Source organism: Neophocaena asiaeorientalis, unplaced genomic scaffold, assembly GCF_003031525.2.
Source record: "Neophocaena asiaeorientalis asiaeorientalis breed wild unplaced genomic scaffold, Neophocaena_asiaeorientalis_V1.1 scaffold69, whole genome shotgun sequence".
In the NCBI taxonomy this organism is placed as follows: domain Eukaryota; kingdom Metazoa; phylum Chordata; class Mammalia; order Artiodactyla; family Phocoenidae; genus Neophocaena; species Neophocaena asiaeorientalis.
In genome coordinates, this window is record NW_020174373.1 from 1,019,262 (window position 1) to 1,037,979 (window position 18,718).

Genomic DNA, 18,718 nt, shown 5'->3' on the forward strand with positions numbered 1-18,718 from the left:
CCCCCCTCAGGATGGGGACACACAGACGATGATGTGAAGCAACGTGAGGCTACCGTGCCAGCGGTGCCTGATCCCCGAACCCCCGGCTCGGGCATCTTCTCTGCTCAGGACGCTGTGCTCCCCTCCAAGGCTGGTCCCAAAGAGCTGCGTCCCTCTGGGCTTCCATGAAAACAAAGGATGCTCGGAGGACCCGGCGTCCTTGGGTGAGCAATGCACAGGGCACCACGCACCAGATGGTCTTGGCTGCTGGGATGGGCTGTTCCAATAAAGTAAAGAACAATACAGGCACACCTCGTTTCAGTGTGCTTTGCACACACCGCATTTTTAACACATGGAAGGTCTGTCACAACCCTGTTTCGCAAGCAACTCTACAGGCACCATTTTTGCAAGAGCATTTGCTCACTCTGGGGGTCTGGGTCCCCTTTTGGTAATTCTCGCGATACTTCAAACCTTTTCGTTACTGTGGCGATCTGTGATTTGGGGTGTTTCTATTGCAAAAAAGCAAGTCACGGAAGGCTCCGAGGTTGGTGAGCGATTTTTACCAATAACGTGTTTTTCACTATGGCACCCACATTGCTTTTTTTTTTAGACATAATGGTACTGCACACTTAACAGACTACAGTCCAGCGTAAACGTAACTTGTAGATGCGCTGGGAAACCAAAAGCTTCGCGTGACTCGCTTTATGGCGCTATTTACTTTACTATGGTGCTCTGGAATGGAACCCACCGTTATGTCTGAGATCTGCCTGTAATCAACCGTATCGATATATACACAAAGCACTGGAGGAGATAGTTTGCAATGACCCAAAAAGTAGCTGGAAGGAAGATCACCAAGCAGTAACCAAGTGTGGCAGTGGTCAGGAAGGTGTAAGTTTTTGCAATAAATAAAAAGATGGGGGACTTCCCGGGTGGTCCAGTGGTCAGGACTTGGTGCTTTCACTGCCGAGGGCACGGATTCAGTTCCTGGTTGGGGAACTAAGATCCCCGTAAGCCTTGCGGTGCGTGCGGTCAAATTTGAAGAAAAAAAAAAAAAAAGATGGGCTGCAGAGAGGAAAAACGCCCTCCGTCGTGGATGTGAAAAACTTTTCTATGCCCAAGGGAAGCCTTTTAAAAAGAAAAAAGGACAACACACTCTTCTGGTGTTCAAATGAATTGCTGTTTTGTTAAGCACTATGGTTTATATGTCTTCGCACAATGCGGGCCACGCGTTACGAAAGGGTTTCTCTACATGCGCGTTTACACGTGCAGACTCTTTGCACGACGGGTGCGGCTGGGGGATGACGGCTACCCTCCGATAGGGTGGCCATACATGCCATTCTTTCTCGGTGTTCCTCGTTGATTTCTGTCTCTCAGAGTCAGAGACGGCCCCGGATCCCGTCTGTAAGAAGCACAGCGGCAGCCACGTCTAGGCGTGGCTTTTCCCCCAGTTCCTGACAGCCGTGCATCTCTGGCCTGTTCCCCTTCTCACATCTGACAGCTCAAAGGCTCGAGATTTGCAGTGTTGAGACTTGAGGGAACACAGGACGCAGGAAGAGCGCTTTGGGGTTGTGGGTTGTGGCTATTGCTACTGGAGTGGAACACGACTTTGCTCCCCCCGCAAAGTATCTCTTTGGCACGCGGATTATTTCGACCTGAAAACAATCAAAGCCCAAAGACTCAAAAGAGAAACTCTGACCTTCTCGCTAATAGCCTAAAAGAATTTAGACGGAGGAGCTGTTCCTGGGACCCCTCTCCTCACCAGAGATGTCTGCCCGTGATATGGGCCACCCGTGGTGGGGAAACGGCAGGGCCTGGAGATCACGGTCCACCCTGTGTCCCATTGTCTCTGCAGGCTCAGCAAACACTTGTCTACCAACCCTTTTCTTTTCCGTCTCCATGTCGACGGCCCTCCTCCCCTTTGAAGTCCCAAGCCACTAACCCAACAGGCTCTTTCGCCTTTAGCTGAAGATGATAGCATTTAAGATGAGGGTTAGGACCATGTTTGTGAGTGACTCCGCTTTCCTGGGTCTCTCCCGTGCGTCCAGGGGATTCAACTTTCGTGGGACTTTCTCCTGTTCATCTGTCTCACGTCCATTTCATTCTCAGGCCAGCCAGAAGAGCCTGGAAGGATAAGGAAAATGTCTTCCTCCCCGACATGGCTTTCTGGAGAAATCGTCTGAGCAGACGCCCATCTTCCTTCCATCATTTAAAATCGAGATGAGTCGTTACCTTTGGGCCGCCCGCCCTCCTTCTCCGGTCCACATACTGACGTGTATGGCAAGGACGTTCCGTGCTGTGATGCTTGAATAGAAGCGCACGGCATCCCAAACGCACGACAGCCTCGCTGTGTTTTGCGGGCGAGCTGAGAACCCAGCAAGGGCTTTGCGGTTCTGACGGGGAGATGTGTTCTAGGGCAGGGGTCCCCAACCCCCAGGCCATGATACTGATCCGCGTCCTGTTCGGAACCGGGCCGCACAGCAGGAGATGAGCCGCCGTTCCCCCCCACCGCCCCATCGCTCACATTACCACCTGAAGCCCACCATAGACACACACCTCCGTGGAAAAACTGTCTTCCACAAAACCGGCCCCCGGAGCCAAAAAGCTTGGGGACCGCTGTTCTAGGGTCCTGACACCTGACTGGTGAACTTGTACACTGAACCTCTACGTAAACTGGTGACCTGCTGAATTTCTCTGGGGCAGGGCAGATGGCCAATCTAGCTAGAACTTGTCTGGGAAGGCCTGGGATTCCGGGATTCCGGGATTTCGGGGCCGAACTGAGCCCTTAAGAAGACGTGAAACAGTCAATAATATCTAAGCAAGGGCACGACCATTTTCTACAGCTGTGAATTGGGTTGAAAAGGTAGGAGAAATATACAGGAGCCTATCTCTCCGCTGCTCCAATGCATACACACACACACACACACACACACACACACACACACACACACACGCACGCACGCACCTGGAGGTCATCAGGGAGCTGCTAGGCAACTCATTCTTTGCGTAACTTCTGTAACTGCTCCCACAGACCCACTAACAGGCTGAGACTGTCCTGACGTCTTCTCAGCTCTGGCAAACGATGCATCCCAAGGTTCCAAGGTAAACTCATCTCAACTCTCAGGAGCATCAGATAATGAACAATGTGGGGAGGTGAGGACAGAACCCAGATGGGGTTAGCAGCGAGGAATGAGACAACTTTCAGGGTTGAGCAAGTAAGTGCAGTGCGTCAGTCCCAAAAAATAGCGTGGCTGGACACCAGGTGATTCGGGAAGGAGGCCGGGGTCACAGTCTCTCTTTCCGTCCCCTGGGCTCCAGGGGAACTGCAATTTCATCCACGGGTAGGTCGACCGACATAGGAAGCAACTGAGGGTGAAGGGTCTGTTAACCGGCTCCCAATTCCTCACACGCCAAGCCATTCTCGGATACCAGCTGGGTGTCCTAGAATTCAACTCAGTTCTGGTACTATGTACCCGGAGTTAGCATCAGACCCCACGGGGTAAGGGCTCAGTCCCACAACACCCCAACGGCAAGTCCAGGGGGCCACCTGTGCTTCTGACCGACCGGCTGCAGGTGGAAGGTTGCCACGACCTCTCCTTGGGTTTCATCTGCTAGAACGGCTCACAGAAGTCAGGAACGTTTACGCGCTAGATCACCGGTTTATTATAAGAGGAGCTAACTCAGGAACAGCCAGATAGGACCGATGCAGAGGGTGAGATTTGGGGAGGGGGCAGGGGACCCCAACACCCTCTCCAGGCTGCACTCTCCCCAAATCTCTACATGTTCACCGACACGGAAGCTCTCTGAACCCTACCTTCTTGGGGTTTTATAGAGGCTTCATTACGTAGGTCTGATTAACTCACTGGCCACTGGGAAGCGAACTCAACCTCCAGCCCGCCTCCGCTTCCCAAGGTCAGGGTGGGACTGACAGTTCCAACCCTCTAAGGGTTGGTTCCCCTGTAACCAGCCCCCAGCCACAGGTGACCCGGGGGCTTTCCAAGACACCTTTATGGCTCTCGACACTTAGGAGATTTCAAGGGTTTTAGGAACTCCGTGCCAGGAACTGAGAAGCAGACCAAATAAATATTTCTTAGGATAAATCACCGCATCACAGTCTCAAATGTCACAAACAAGGGGCAGAGTGGGGAGAACTATCCCGACCGATCAAGATGGATGAAGACGTCCGTTCCACAAATATCTAATGAAATCAAACAAAACTTCAACCAACCAGCACACCTACGAAAGCCACCGTATATTAAGTGGATAAGTCATTTTGACCTTTGCAGATCACACGCAGAAGTGATCCGTCATCAGCCTGCTTAAGAAGCAATACTTTTCAAATAAAGGCACCCGTAACAAATAGAAATTATGGCTATAAAACAAACAAAAGTCCTGAGGGCCCTGATGCCACCTGCCTTCTCCAAATCACGAAAATCAAATACAGTATCGAAAGGAAGAAAAGAAATTCCGCCGATACATCTTTGCTTCAAAACTCCACCAGTTAAGAGGTTTCTTGTATGGACAGAAGTTGTGAAGAGCTGGGTATTATTAATGATCGGAAGTAAACGAATATTCAGACACTTCCTGACATCACGATTCCAAAAACAGTAACAGTCATGGCTTGGTGCTTGTGGCTGACAGGAGGCAGTCCACGTGACCACAGAGGAATGAAACTCTTGAGGTTAGAAAATCAGAAGCGGGATAAACTGCAGGAGCTAATCTGTTCATCCCGTCATTCTCATCAACTGCAGGACCGAGCCTATAAAAAAAGTAGAAGTTCGAGGGCCAAAAGCAAGGTTTATCACGTCGCTACGAGAAAAGCACGCACGTAGCGGATCTCAAAGGCGTGGGACCCACGGTTAGCATCACCGAGCAACATCTCCAGTAACTCACGATCACCCGTCTTTATTGACCTCACCACCCACTGGTTTTCTCTTTGTTTAGTGGATACATCTGGACAAGGACCCACTTCGGGGACATCCCTGGTGGTCCAGTGGTTGATACTTTGCCTTGCCGTGCAGGGGGTGCGGGTTCGAGCCCTGGTCGGGGAAACTGAGGTCCCACATGCCTCGCAGCCGAAACACCAAAACACATAAAGCAGAAGCAATATTGTCACAAATTCAATAAAGACTTAAAAAATGGTCCACATAAAAAAAAACACAACAACAACAAAGGACCCACTTCATACCTGGCAATGTCCTATCTTGGACACACTGGAAAGGGCACCTCCCGTTTGGCCTGTCATGAGCCTTGTGGGAAGCAGGGGAACCAGCTCTAAACACCGAACACAGAAGGGGGGTGTGTGTCCCAGCAAGATGGGAAGGGTTGGCCAGGTGTATCTGTGGTCGAAGCAGGCTGGGGACAGACACACAGGGAAGTTGGAAACTGAAGCACCAGTCAAACCCTAGAGCTGTGGACGCACCGTAGGAGTCTGCATTTTGTTGAGGGCAGGAAGGAAAGTCATTGACGGGACTGGAAAACAAAGGGTGACAGTTGGGTTTTCATGTCAGAAAGAAGCCCCTGTCTCCAATCAAGAGTGGATGAGCCCTGGGGAGGTGACTGAGAAGAAAGAGAGGGGACCCAGATGAACAAAGGTGGATGGACTTTGGAGATGTGACTTACAAGAGGCCAGGGCAGGTCTGGAAAAGATGAAAACTCTAACTCGAAAAGATCCATGCACCCCTGTGTGCACAACAGCAGCAGTCACTGCAGCCAAGACATGGAAGCAACAGAAGTGTCCATCGACAGAGGACTGGATAAAGAAGACGTGGTACGTGTATACACAGTGGAATACCACTGAGCCATGAAAAAGAATGAAACGATGCCGCTTCCAGCGGCATGGATGGGCCTGGAGATGATCATACTATGTGAGGTCAGTCAGACAGAGAAAGACAGACGTTATACAGCATCACTCCTATGTGAAATCTAAGAAGTAACAGAAATGCATCTACGTACAAAACAGAAACAGACTCACAGACACAGAAGCATGGATGGACCTAGAGATTATCGTATCGAGTGAAGTAAGCCAGAAAGAGAAAGACAAATGCCACACGATGTCACTTAGATGAGGAATCTAAAATATGACACAAACGAACTTACTTCCACAACAGAAATAGACTCACTGACCCAGAAAACAAACTTATGGTTACCAAAGGGGAAGCGGGGCGGAGGGGTTAAAAACTAGGGGTTTGGGGTTAACATGTTCACACCACTATATATAAAATAACCAACAAGGACCTACTGTAGAGGACAGGGAACTCTACTCAATCTTAGAATACTCTATAATGGAAAAGAATCGGAAAAGAGCTTTATATAAATATATAAAACGGAATCACTTTGCTGTACACGTGAAACGAGCACAAAACTGTAAATCAACTATAGTGCAAAGAATTAAAAAAAAAAAAAAGGAAGAGGAAAGGGCAGAAGCCCTGGTTAGGGTGAACACAGCAGCAAAGAAAAGGAAATCAAAAACAGTGCCCGGGGGTGTGGGGGGCAGGGGGGACCCAGGAGCTGGAAGGGCCATTTGGGGGGAGTCCAGAGGAGGAACTGATTGGAGGTGTGGGGCAAAGAGGAAGGTCAAGAACTACTTTCCAACACGAGGACCCTGAACTGCCTGCAGAGACATCTGGGCAGAAGGGACCAGGCGCCAGGTGGGTGGGTGAGTCTAGCTTGGAAGGAGCAGGTGTGAGTGAGAAGCTGAGCTGAGGCGTCTGGAGCGTCTACTGTACAGCGGGCGTGACTACAGTGTGTGATTTTGGGAGCACGTGCACACATTCACACACGTCCGGCCCCCATACCACGTCCGCTCCCTGGTCCTCCCACCTCTACCTTGCATGGCCCATGGCCCAGCTCCTCTCCAAGGAAAAGCTAAGAGACCTCCCTCCCTTTCTGTACGCCCTCACCCCTGCCCGGCCTCCTGGAACGCGTCCACCCAAAATGCCCAGGAGGGATCTCTACGAAGCAGAGTTAAAAACAGTGAGAGGCAAAACAAATGTGTATAATATGCTGTAAGGATGCCACACTCTGTGTGCGTGCGCGCACGCACAGAGCTCTTTAAGCACAGGGAGGAGGACAGAAGGCATCATACCAAACTGTCCACGTGGTGACCTGGTGATGACGGAGGGACAAAGGAAGAAAGAAAAGGGAATGAGGCAAGCTGAGAAAAAAAAATAAAAAAGAAAGAAAAGCAGAGAAGAGAAGAGAAAATGCTTAAGCACTCTCCACGGGCAGGAAAGAGAATGAGATGTCGAAAATGCACTCAAGGAGTTGAAGCAGGGACTGAGACGCCTGTACACCTGTGTTCACAGCAGCGTTACAACAGCCAAGAGGTGGAGGCAACCCAGGTGTCCATGGATGCATGATGGATATAAACAAATGTGTTCCGGTCACACCATGGAATATTACTCAGCCATGAAAAAGGAAGGGCATTGTGATACAGGCTACAATGTGGATATGCCTTGAGAAAATGATGCTGGGTGAGAGAAGCCAGACCCAAAAGGACACACAGTGTGGGATTCCACTCAGAGGAGGTCCCTAGGGTTGTCACACTTATCAGAAAGTAGATGGGGGAGGGGGACGGGGACGCAGTGCTTCATGGGCACCATGAGTTCCAACTCTGCAAGATGAAAAGGTTCTGGAGATGATGGTTGGGATGGCTGCACGATGTGGATGGACTTAATGTCACTGAATTATACACTTAAAAATGGTCAAGATGGCAGACGAATGGATAAAGAAGATGTGGCACATGTATACAATGGAATATCACTCGGCCACAAAAAGAAGCAATGTTAAGTTAGTTGTAGTGAGGTGGATGGACCTAGAGTCTGTCATACAGAGTGAAGTAAGTCAGAAAGAGAAAAACAAATACCGTATGATCACACATATATATGGAATCTAAAAAAAAAAAGGTTCTGAAGAACCTAGGGGCAGGACAGGAATAAAGACCCAGATGTAGAGAATGGACTTGAGGACATGGGGAGGGGGCAGGGTAAGCTGGGACGAAGTGAGAGAGAGGCACGGACATATATACACTACCAAATGTAAAATAGATAGCTAGTGGAAAGCAGCCGCATAGCACAGGGAGGTCAGCTCGGTGCTTTGTGACCACCTAGAGGGGTGGGATAGGGAGGGTGGGAGGGAGAGACGCAAGAGGGAAGCCATATGGGGATATATGTATATGTATGGCTGGTTCACTCTGTTATAAAGCAGAAACTAACACACCACTGTAAAGCAATTATACTCCAATAAAGATGTTTAAAAAAAAAGTCAAGATGGTAAATTTTATGTGAGGTACATTTTACCACGATTAAAAAATTAAAATTGAAAAAATGCATTGGAGAGAACATATTAATCAATTATTCCATAAACAGCAAAAAAAAAAAAAGTGGCCGTCATTGACAATGAGTAGGAAAGTACCGGCAGAGACGTCAGCTCTGAGCTCAAAGAAGCACTTTCCACATTTGATTATTGTCTTTTATTTGCAAAGTCTGCAGTGAGCGCCTCCCTTGTGGCATTTTAATTAACTTAAAAGTCAGCCTCATCTGGCTGGAGACACCTAACTTTAAAGTCGGTCACCATTTCTCCAGATGCTGCCGTAAAGCTGGACTCTGCCATCAAAAGGAGAAAACAGAAAGCCACTCACGTCACCCTTTCTTGAGCCCCAGCGCCCGGCGCAACCTGAGGCTCTAGAACATCCCTTCCAGTTTCCGAACTGCCTCCATGGTAACCAGTGCCCCCCGCCCGCCCCGCCGAGGGGACCTGAACTTGTTTCGCCGTCCCCAGCCCAGGCTCCCCCTGTTGTGGTCCCCAGGGGTCCCAACGCTCGGTGGCTACATCTGATGCCTTCCCAAGGACGACCGTTCGCTCTCTCTCTCTCTTTCCAGATGGCTCCCTGGAAACTGCCCCACCTGGAACCCTGTCTCTCTCGTCCAACTTCCCAGGCGTGTGCCAGGCCAGTACACCGCTGTGTAAGGCGGGGACGGGGTGACCTCGTGCTCCGTCCTCGCACCCAAGTCCCCAGCTGAACGCACAGGGAAGCGCACCGTGTGTCCATCTAACCTCCCCAGAGGTGCCCTGGGGGCCCGTTCCCATCTGCTTCCCCAGCTCCTGAGTCACACACCAGCATCAATGCTGGAGCTCCCCGCCAAGGCCAGCCTTGCGTCCAAGGCGGACTCAGATCCTTCCCCATGTCCCAGCCTCCTGGCTGACCCGGTGACCCCTGCACCAAGCATTCCCCCCACCTGTCAGCCAACAAATGCCTTCTCCTTCTGCGAGATGCTGCTGCGGCGTCCTTAGGGGATTAGGATCTCCCGCCCCAAAGGGCTGACGATTCCGTCCTTACCAACCACGCCGGGATCTACCAGAGCCTCGTCGGGAACTTCACAGTTTCCCTCCATCAGGAGAATTCAAACCTCCCTTTTATAAGCATCCACCTTGCCAGAACCCCCAAAATTCAAAATGGACATTTCATTACGTTCGGACAAAGCACAGAACAAGGAATTGGGAAGTGGCCGTGTTCCTTCTGTCACAGCTGTCCCTTGCAGGCGATGGTGAAAGAGGAAGGAGAGCTATTTCTGGACTTTTGCTTCTGAAACTCAAGTGCAGAGGGGTCAAGGGACAGGGTGTTCTTTCCTCCTTAATTATCAGCAAAGTCAAGGAACAGTTTTACTAACTACCCGTCCACGTGCCAATGGAGATGCACACCAGACTCAAGTCTGTGGGCAGGAAGAAAGACCTTTCCTTTAGGCTATGGGCTCGTCCTCTCCAGACTAAGACCCAAGTTCCTCTACGTGGAGATCCAAGCTGTCATTTCGCCAATAATGAGAAGGATGTGCCCCATGGGTGATGGACCTCTGAGTTCTTTCATACCCAGATCTGTAGCGGAAAGCCAATGAAACATGGCTGGCTAGCTGGGTCTTCTACCGCGCAATGAGTGACACGGCACTGGGACTGTTATTGGGTCCACAGGCTCATCACCAAGACTAGATGATGGAACGCCACGTGCAGGGGCTGGGACAGGGAAGTGAGAATGCACCCACACCCACCTAATCTCTGTGTGTGCCCGTATCACAGGCGTTATCAACCAACCATCCATCCATCCTTCAACCCATCCATCCACCCGTCAACCTATCTAATCATCTACCATCTGTGTATCCATCCATCCATCCATCCATCCACCCACCCACCCATCCATCTACCCAAATATCTACCTATCAATCTATTATCCGTCAACCTATCTAATCATTTGTCTACCATCTGTGTATCCATCCATCCACCCACCCACCCATCCATCTACCCAAATATCTACCTATCAATCTATTTATCTCACTATCTATTTCTATATCACCTGCCTATTCATCCTATCTTCCTTTCTTCCTTCCATCCACGCATTCTTTCTTTCTTTCTTTCTTTCTACCTATCTATCTATCTATCTATCTATCTAGGCAGTGGTCTGTAATCAGGACTATTTCACTCCCTGGGACATATTCTGTCAATGTCTAAAGACATTTTTTGCCATCACACCACGGAGGGAGTGTGCTCCTGGCATTGAGTGGGTAGACACCAGGGATGCTGCTAGACCTCCTCTACTACACAGAAGAGCCGCCACCACAAAGAATTTCCCGTCCCCAGTGTCAGTGGTGCCCAGGTGAGAACGCCTGTCCTGGATCCCACCAGCTCTAAGATGCCAGCGATTTCTATACGCACAAAGGGCAGGGAGCAGACACAGGGTCCTGGTCTAGGGGCGGGACACAAGCCTTCCTCCCCGGGACACCTTGACTGTAACACAATCCTTCTACACTGAGTTTGTCAGCTCTTCTAAAATTATCTCTACGCTGGCTGAACTGGCCTTCAGGATTGCTTTATCCCAGAACAGAATGCATTCTCTGATGTGGACGTAATGAACGTCCTGGCCGACTTTCAACAACGCAACCAGTAGCACTTCAAATACCGAACGCTAATAACACCGTGGGCGAACAAGCCAAATCGTTCAAGTGGAAGTTGAAACTTGAGTCTGTGTTCGGCATGATACCCGGGATCATCGGTATTCCACGTGGCTTCACGTGAACGCAAGTAAGGCTCACTCAACACTTCCGGACAGTATGAAAGGCAGATGTTGGGAGAAGCAACTCATTTCCAAGAGAAACTGCGCGGCTGGGGGGATTCGATACCTGCTTCCCTCGTGGGCTCTTCCCACTAAATCCGGTGCCCCATCCAGCGGCCCTGGGCACCCTACTCCCCCCGTTCGCGGGGCTGGTCAGATACAGCGCTCGCCCCCCGTTACGTGTGGGGCACCTCTAGAGTCTGCTGACCCTGCATCAATTTAATCTGTTTTCAAACACTGCCGGGTCCCTCAAGTAGTGCACAGGAAACTTCCAAAGGCTACAAATACTTTATAATAAGACCCTGTGCACTGAAAGACCTGCACCTAGCAAGTCACCCCAAAATCTATATGCTGAAGTCCTAACCCCCAGGACCTCAGCATGTGGCCGGATTTAGAGATGGAGTCTTTAAAAAGGGGATGAACGTGAAATGAGGTCACTAGGCTGGGTCCTGATCCCGTAGGGCTGGGGTCCTTATAGGAAGACGAGGCCAGGACACAGACAGGCAGAGGACAGCCTTGTGGACTAAAGGACCAGGAAAAGTTCCTGCCTCTTGGCCGGAGCACAGTTGGACCTGACATATAAAAGGACGACACTGAGGTGTGCCTGCACCCAGTGAGCTGTATGGCAACAGGAATATCAAGGTAGCAAAGAGACTGTCAGATTACAGAGCTACCACAGCGCAGAGAGATCACACTCTTTAAAATTAGAGAAAACCCGATTTAGATAACCTGGGGTCAAATTCCATCCCACTGAAACTAGGTCTTACAGCCTTTGTGATGGAAACAATTCAGGTACTTATCCAAAAGCACGGAACATCGGAATACAGAATCTGCGTCCCTCTGGATTCGGCAGTCTACCCTACCTGATGAGGAACCCTCCTGATTAGCTGTCCAGGAGTCAAGGAAGCAGAGTTGTCTGACTAAAGCTCTGTTTTTCACGGTCCTCCTTTTCCCTATTCCCTTTTAACTTCCCAAAGCTCAAGGATTCTATCCTGGGGACTCCTTTGACGTAGTTAGAAAGCATCTCCAGAGCCCATCACCTAGGCTGGTCCCCACTCCAGGAGACGACGGGGTGTGTGTTTGGGGCTTTGCTGGGGCTGCCGTAACAAAAGACCACAAACTGGGTGGCTTAAACAACAGAAATGCATCCTGTCATAGTTCTGGAGGCCAGAAGTGCAAGATCAGGGTGTTGGTGGTTCCTTCTAGAATCTCCAGGGAAGGATCCATCCTAGCTTCTTCTATAGCTTCTGGTGGTTGCCAGCAATCCCTGGGGCTCCTCGGCTTATGGCCGCATCACCCCCAATCTCCACCTCTGTCTTCACGTGGCCTTCTCCTCTCTGTGTGTCTTTGTGTGTCTTCTCCGCTTGTTTACAAGGGCACCCATCACATCGGATGGAGAACCCACCTTACTCCTGTAGGACCTCGACCTACATCTTGATTACACCTACAAAGACCCAACTTCCAAATAAGGTCACATTCACGGGTACTGGGGGTCAGGACATCAACGTATCTTTTGCAGGGGTTGGGGGGGACACGACACACAATTCAACCCACAACAAGGTGGAGTTCCCAGAATGGAAGCCATCCCCCAAGGTTCCCTATAGCATCACCCTAATGTTTCCAGGGGGACGTGCCTGATCCCAGAAAATATGCGTTGAGGTGACCTCAGCAGCCCCGCCAGCCGCTGGGCGGCACGCCCACCACCCACGCACAGCCCTGGCAAGCACTCCTCCCACTGGCTTCTTCCCTCTTCTCCAAACTTGTGTCTTCTCGACGCCAATGTCTCAGACTTTTCGTTTTCACCATCCATTCCACCTGCTTCTCTTCCGCGTTCTCCTAATTTCACTGCAGACACACAACAGATCACGCCACTTGGTTTCCAGAGCAAACCGGAACCCAGCGGCCAGGTGCCCCATCTTCCTGGGAAAACTCAGCCACAAAGCACCCTCGGGGACACACCCTGGGGTCCTCGCTTCAGACTTCCTGTATTTGGTAAAAGCCCAAGACCGTTCTCCTAAATCACGTGAGAATGACTTGGCAACAGATAAGGGAGTCCACGTCTCCTTTACAAAACGTGTACTGAAAACCCTAACCAACTGAAGTCGTTATCCAGAATCACTATTTCAGTTTCTAGAAGAGACACCAGGAGTAGAAGCTTTTCTTCTTTCCAGAAGAAGATCTACACGCATCAGATTTTCTACCCATCTTCCCACCACCTCCCAGCGAAGAGGAGACTCAGACCTGAACAGGGAGGGGTGGCGGCTCTGCTGCACTGGCTACTTCTTTCTTTGTTTCGATTTTAATGACTCAACAGCATGAGACTCTACTGACCCGTCCACACTGGCCCAACACGGCCACTGGGCTTCTTAAAAGGAAAGTAAGACAAGAAGTCAGCTGCTTCCCTTCTGTCGCCCGTCAAACATGCCGCCCGTCTGTGCTCCGAGTGACACGCTGTTTCGGGCCCTGGGGACATTGCTCCAGCGGCTGTGAGTTGACAGGTGTTATCTCCCTGCACTGGGGCACATGCAACATGCTCCAAGAGCAGGGTGCAGGCGCCTGTCTCTGTGTACAGGCAGGTGTATCACAGAAGAAAGGCAGGTGAGGGTGAGGTGGGAGAGGCAGGGGGTGGGGAGAGGCAGATGAAGGAGGCACCACAGGGGGGGCGGGTGGCCCTGCGGTGACAACACGGATGGCACCTCCCACCTTCTACTGCAAGTCACTTTCCTGGGATGGAGGCAAGAGCGTCTGAAAAGGGCCAGAGGCAGAGCCAGAGACCGGGATGAGCCGTTTCTAGGCCACTGAGCCCCTGGAGTCATTCCCTGAGGATGTGTCAGCAGAGACGCAGGTCATCGGAGGGCCGTGCGGGTGAAGGGATCACTACGGCTGTAGTTAAAGCAAAGAACGCCTTGAAAGAGGCAAGTCTGGGAGGCCAAGAACAGCTGGGCACTCAGGCCAGAGAGGGGGGCCCACACCAGGCTGGGCTGGGAGGGGTCGGGGGCTGCGAAGGGGCGTGAGGAAGGCGGCGGAAGGGGTGGGAAGCGGTGCCTGGCCCCCGGGGATGGGGACGGAGAGCCCTCTGTGGACGCCCACACCTGAGGCCCCTGAGTGGGAAACGGCCTTACCCTCCGCCAGCAAAGAGCGTGGCAGAAAGAAGGATCCATTTGGTCCACATTGGGCACCTTCAACTGGAAGGTTCTACGAGGCATCGACATGGGGCCACTGAACGGCCAGCTAGAAACCCAAGAAACGACGTGAGTGAGCAGAGGTGAGCAGGTGACTGAGGTCCCAGGAAGACCGACTGGACAGGCTGTCCAGGGGGCTGGGGGTGGGAGGAGGGGACAGAGCCTCTGGCGGGCCCCAGGTGGCCCTGTGGACACGCGGCTGGCGCAGGGGGGGCGGCGCCAGGCGTGCCACCCTGGGCAGGCACTCGTGGGAACGGCGCCTTTCTCCGCGAGACCGGGAGCTGAGATGTCTCAGCAAGGGTGACCCGCTGTGACCATCCTCCCACCTCCCGCAGGAAAATCCACCTGGGGTCTGGGAGGGCAGGGACCCGGCGAAGGGGACTCACAGCTTGACCAGGAACGGGTGGCTGACTTCCTTCAGCACGGATTTCTCGTTGTGAACGTGCTGTTCCTGCTTCAGGCGGATGACGTCCGGGATACTCATCACCTTCAGGGCGAAGAAACGTGTGCTCTGCTTCTCGCGGACTAGCTGCACGCGACCGAACGTCCCCGTACCTGCAGTGGGGAGACGCGGTGTCAGCAGTCACGGCCCCCAGGACGGGAGACCGGCACCCCGACCTCAAGACAACCTGGAGGCTCCGACAACTCAGTACCGGCGATACACCTGGTGCGAGGGCTGGGTGACAGGCACCTGTCTGGAACGGTCAACTGAACTGACACACACACAGGATCACTTGCCCCCGAACTGTTCTTTAATAGGGGCGACTGGCCATCCTTTCTGCAAATGAGTCGTCCCAGAGGAAATGCGCACACAAACCCACACACAGGGAAAGGCAGAACGGTAAAGGATGCTAAATACGGTCCTTCGATGTGTCTTTTTCTTTAGGTTTTCTAGATCAAGACAAGACATAGAAAATAAACTTGCGGTTACCAGAGGGGACAGCAGGGGGTGGGGAGAGATAAATTAGGAGTTTGGGATTAGCAGAGACACACGACTACATATAAAACAGGAGAACAACAAGGACCTACTATAGAGCACAGGAAACTCTACTCAACATCTTATAATAACCTATAATAGGAAAGAATCTGAAAAAGAATAGATACGCATATATATAACCGCATCACTTTGCTGTGTGCCTGGAGCTAACACAACATTGCGAATTAACGAGACTTCAATTTAAAAAATTGGTTTAAAAATAAAAAATCAGAAGATAACTCTTTCCATGAAAAACTTGTGAGTATCCCTGCCAGGTTCCTATTTATCCCACAAAGCACTGTATGAGAGGCCAATAAGCTCAGAACTCTAGGACACGTGTTGGTGATTGCCACCGTCCTGTTAAAACAAAACAAAACAAAAAAAGCCAAGTGTAACACACCCCTCCTCACAAGCTGCTTCCTTTAAGCCATGAATGCCCGCTAAACGCATTCAGTGTTTCTGTTAACACTTGCCAAGGGTTAGAACCAAGCGATGCAGATACTAACAGAGAGAAAAAATTTAAAAAGTGCAACCACTGCAAACATGAAAGGAAATCAACAGTATAAATGTAAAAGGAAATCAAACCCTCTTGTGTACCATAGGCTGTGACACTGTCAACCCAAGGTCTCCTCCTCTGTGGTCTCCCACCAGCCCTTCTTCATCCTCTTGAGCCTCACTGTGGGGTGGGGTCCAGCTGCTACCCCTCCCCCAGGCCGACAATCACTTAAGGCACCTCTGAGATTAAAGTTCCAAAGGCATTTTATCTACGGCCAGAGAAAAGGTAAAGTTGGGGGCACAAAAATGACATCTGTATGTGTGAGCCTCTGGAAGCTTATCCAAGACGGCTGTCCTTTCTGCCCCTGTTTATCGAAGAAATAACGCAGAGGAAGGGCTCTCCCAGGGGAAGGAGGTGTGGAAAACGGCCAACAAACTGGGGCTCCCTGGCTGGAAAAACGGCAATCAACACGATGAGAATGCAGGAAGAAAAGAATTCAAGGATGGCTCGAAGACGAAAAAGACCTTCAACGCAACCATGCAGCCAGCCACCTTCTCCTCTTTCATAGAGTTGGGAACGCCATTATGGCACACGGTAACATGGAGAGGAAAACGAAGTTACACCTAAGCAACACACTTGGGGGGAGGACCTTTTCTACAAATTGAAATTCTCAAGCTGCAAAAGAAGTAAGTGCATCTACTGGCTTACACAGCTGGGGTGAGGGACAATGCCAAGTCACCTTGGCTTTTCCTTTTTTTTTTTTTTTTTTTTTTTTTTTTTTTTTTAGACTGAGGCATGAACCCGTGTCCCCTACATTGGCAGGTAGACTCCCAACCACTGCGCCACCAGGGAAGCCCCGTCACCTTGGCTTTTAAAGCAAGTTCCCAATCGTGAATATTTTATTATTGCGCAAGTAGAAAGTGATGTACAAACATGAAGGAAAGAAACTGTGCCAGAAGCAGCAAATGATGAGCCCCAGTACAGGTTTTAAAAGTCCATCCTCATCAAAAGATGATTCGGAAGTAAAAACAGAAGTGCACCACAGTTAGGCAGTGTTGACAAAGTTCTGTGCAAGTGGATCCACACAGAGAGGCAAGTAGGGAAAGGGCTCCGAGGAGAGTGAATGGACACAGTTTAGGTGTTTTCATGAGATCGCTTGGTAAAGGGCGCATGAGTGGGAACTGAGGACATTGGCATGGCTTCTAGTGCAAGTTTTGCCTTTGACTTGTTCTGTGAACCCAAGGCAAACAAATGAACCCGTCTGGACTCATACTGTTTTCATCTGACAGAACAGGTAGATGACTATATCAACGTTATCAACTGTCTCGCCACACGCTAAAATTCTAACGATGAAAAGAAAGAACACGGCTATGACTCAACAGATTTTTTTTTTTTTTTTTACCTTTCTGCCTGCAACCTCTTTTAAGCTTTGCTCTGAGCTGCGTGTGCTGTAAACACTGGGAACTCAAAGCAGAGTGCCTGCAGTGCAGAGATGGGGGAACTCCCTCAGCACCACAGTCAATTACAGGATGATATACGGAAACCGTCTTGTTGACGGCAGATGAAACCAGCATGCTGTAACTTTTAAGCTGACCGGCTTGAATGCGCTGAAGACCAGACCAACATTCAATGGTGCTGGTATGAAGTTGTTATTGCAGTAGAAAGAAAAAGGACAAACATCTTTTCCTGCTCGGTGTTGGCAGGCTCTCCAATACACATCCCCAGCTCTCCATATCTCCCGTTGGAAAGTAGAAAAGTCCCCCTTTTAGCTTTGCTGCCGGTAAGGACGGTTACATGACCCACCTCCGCCCAATAAGAGACGAAATGGAATATTATTCAGCGTAAAAATGAAGGAAAGCCTTGTTGATCATCTATTTTATATATACTCGTATGTGTATGTTAATCCCAGGTTCCTGACTGATTCCTCCCCCTCACGTTTCCCCTCTGGTAAACATAAGTTTGTTTTCGAAATCTGTGAGTCTGTTTCTGTTTTGTATGTAAGTTCATTTATATCATTGTTAATTAGATGCCACAGATGAGTGACAGCATATGATCTTTGTCTAACTTACTTCACTTAGTGTGATAATCAACTATACTCCAATAAAATCAGAAAACGAAGGAAATCCTGCCACTTGGGACATCACGGATGAGCCCTGAGAGCATTAGGCTAAGTGAGATAAGTCCAACAGAGAAAAACGCACACTGTATGATCTCATATATATGAGGAATCTAAAAAAGGGCAAACTCATAGAAACAGAGTCGACGGTGGTCGCCAGAGGTGAGGGGTGAGCGATCGGGGGAATGGATGAAGGGGGTTAAAGGGTAGAAGGCTACAGTTACAAAATAAATAAGTCCTGGGGATGCCAAGTAAGGCATGGTGACTACAGTTATTAACTCTGTATTGTTTACTTGAAAGCCGCTAAGCGAGTAGACCTTAAAAGTTCTCATCACGAGAAAAAAATGTGTAACTATGTGAGGTGATGGATGTTAACTAGATGGACTGTGGTGATCAGTTTGCAATATATACGAATATCCAGTCATTGTGTTGCACACCCAAAACTAATACAGCGTTATACATCAAACACATCTCAAAAAAACGGGGGAAAAAAAAAAACCAAACCTATTTCTCAACTACACTCCAGTAAAAATTTAAAAAATAAATAAAGGGGTCACCTTGAACACAAGGTATCACTTTACTATGAGTAAAGTCACAACAGAAGGGGGAAAAAAAAAGAACCGCAGAGTGAGGTGTGGGAAAGCACAGAAAATGCATTTCGCAGGGTCAGGAGGGACTGACCTGCCGTCTTCCTCAGCTCCAAACCCACAAACTGTCCCGAGAGGAGGGAGGTCACACAGGGACCACGGCAAAGCCTTTGCCCTACAGACGCCAGGTAAAAAAAAGCGACCACCTTATTTTGTCTTTGAAAACCCATAATGTAAATGAAGCAGGTGGAAAATCAAAGCTACTAGCATCTAAGTTTGTGTGG

General features: G+C 50.0%; 1 protein-coding gene across 5 annotated transcripts in view; it reads right to left on the reverse strand.

Moving 5' to 3' along the window:
- PRKX (protein kinase cAMP-dependent X-linked catalytic subunit) overlaps positions 1–18,718 on the reverse strand; it is a 125,618-nt gene that overhangs the window by 76,709 nt on the left and 30,191 nt on the right. For 4 of the 5 annotated variants that reach the window (XM_024756295.1, XM_024756293.1, XM_024756294.1 and 1 more), the window contains exon 2: positions 14,646–14,814. In XM_024756295.1, coding sequence (XP_024612063.1) covers positions 14,646–14,814 — 169 coding nt within the window. Of the gene's footprint in view, positions 1–14,199; positions 14,309–14,645; positions 14,815–18,718 lie in introns of those variants that run through there. The other variant, XM_024756297.1, reaches the window with a different exon arrangement.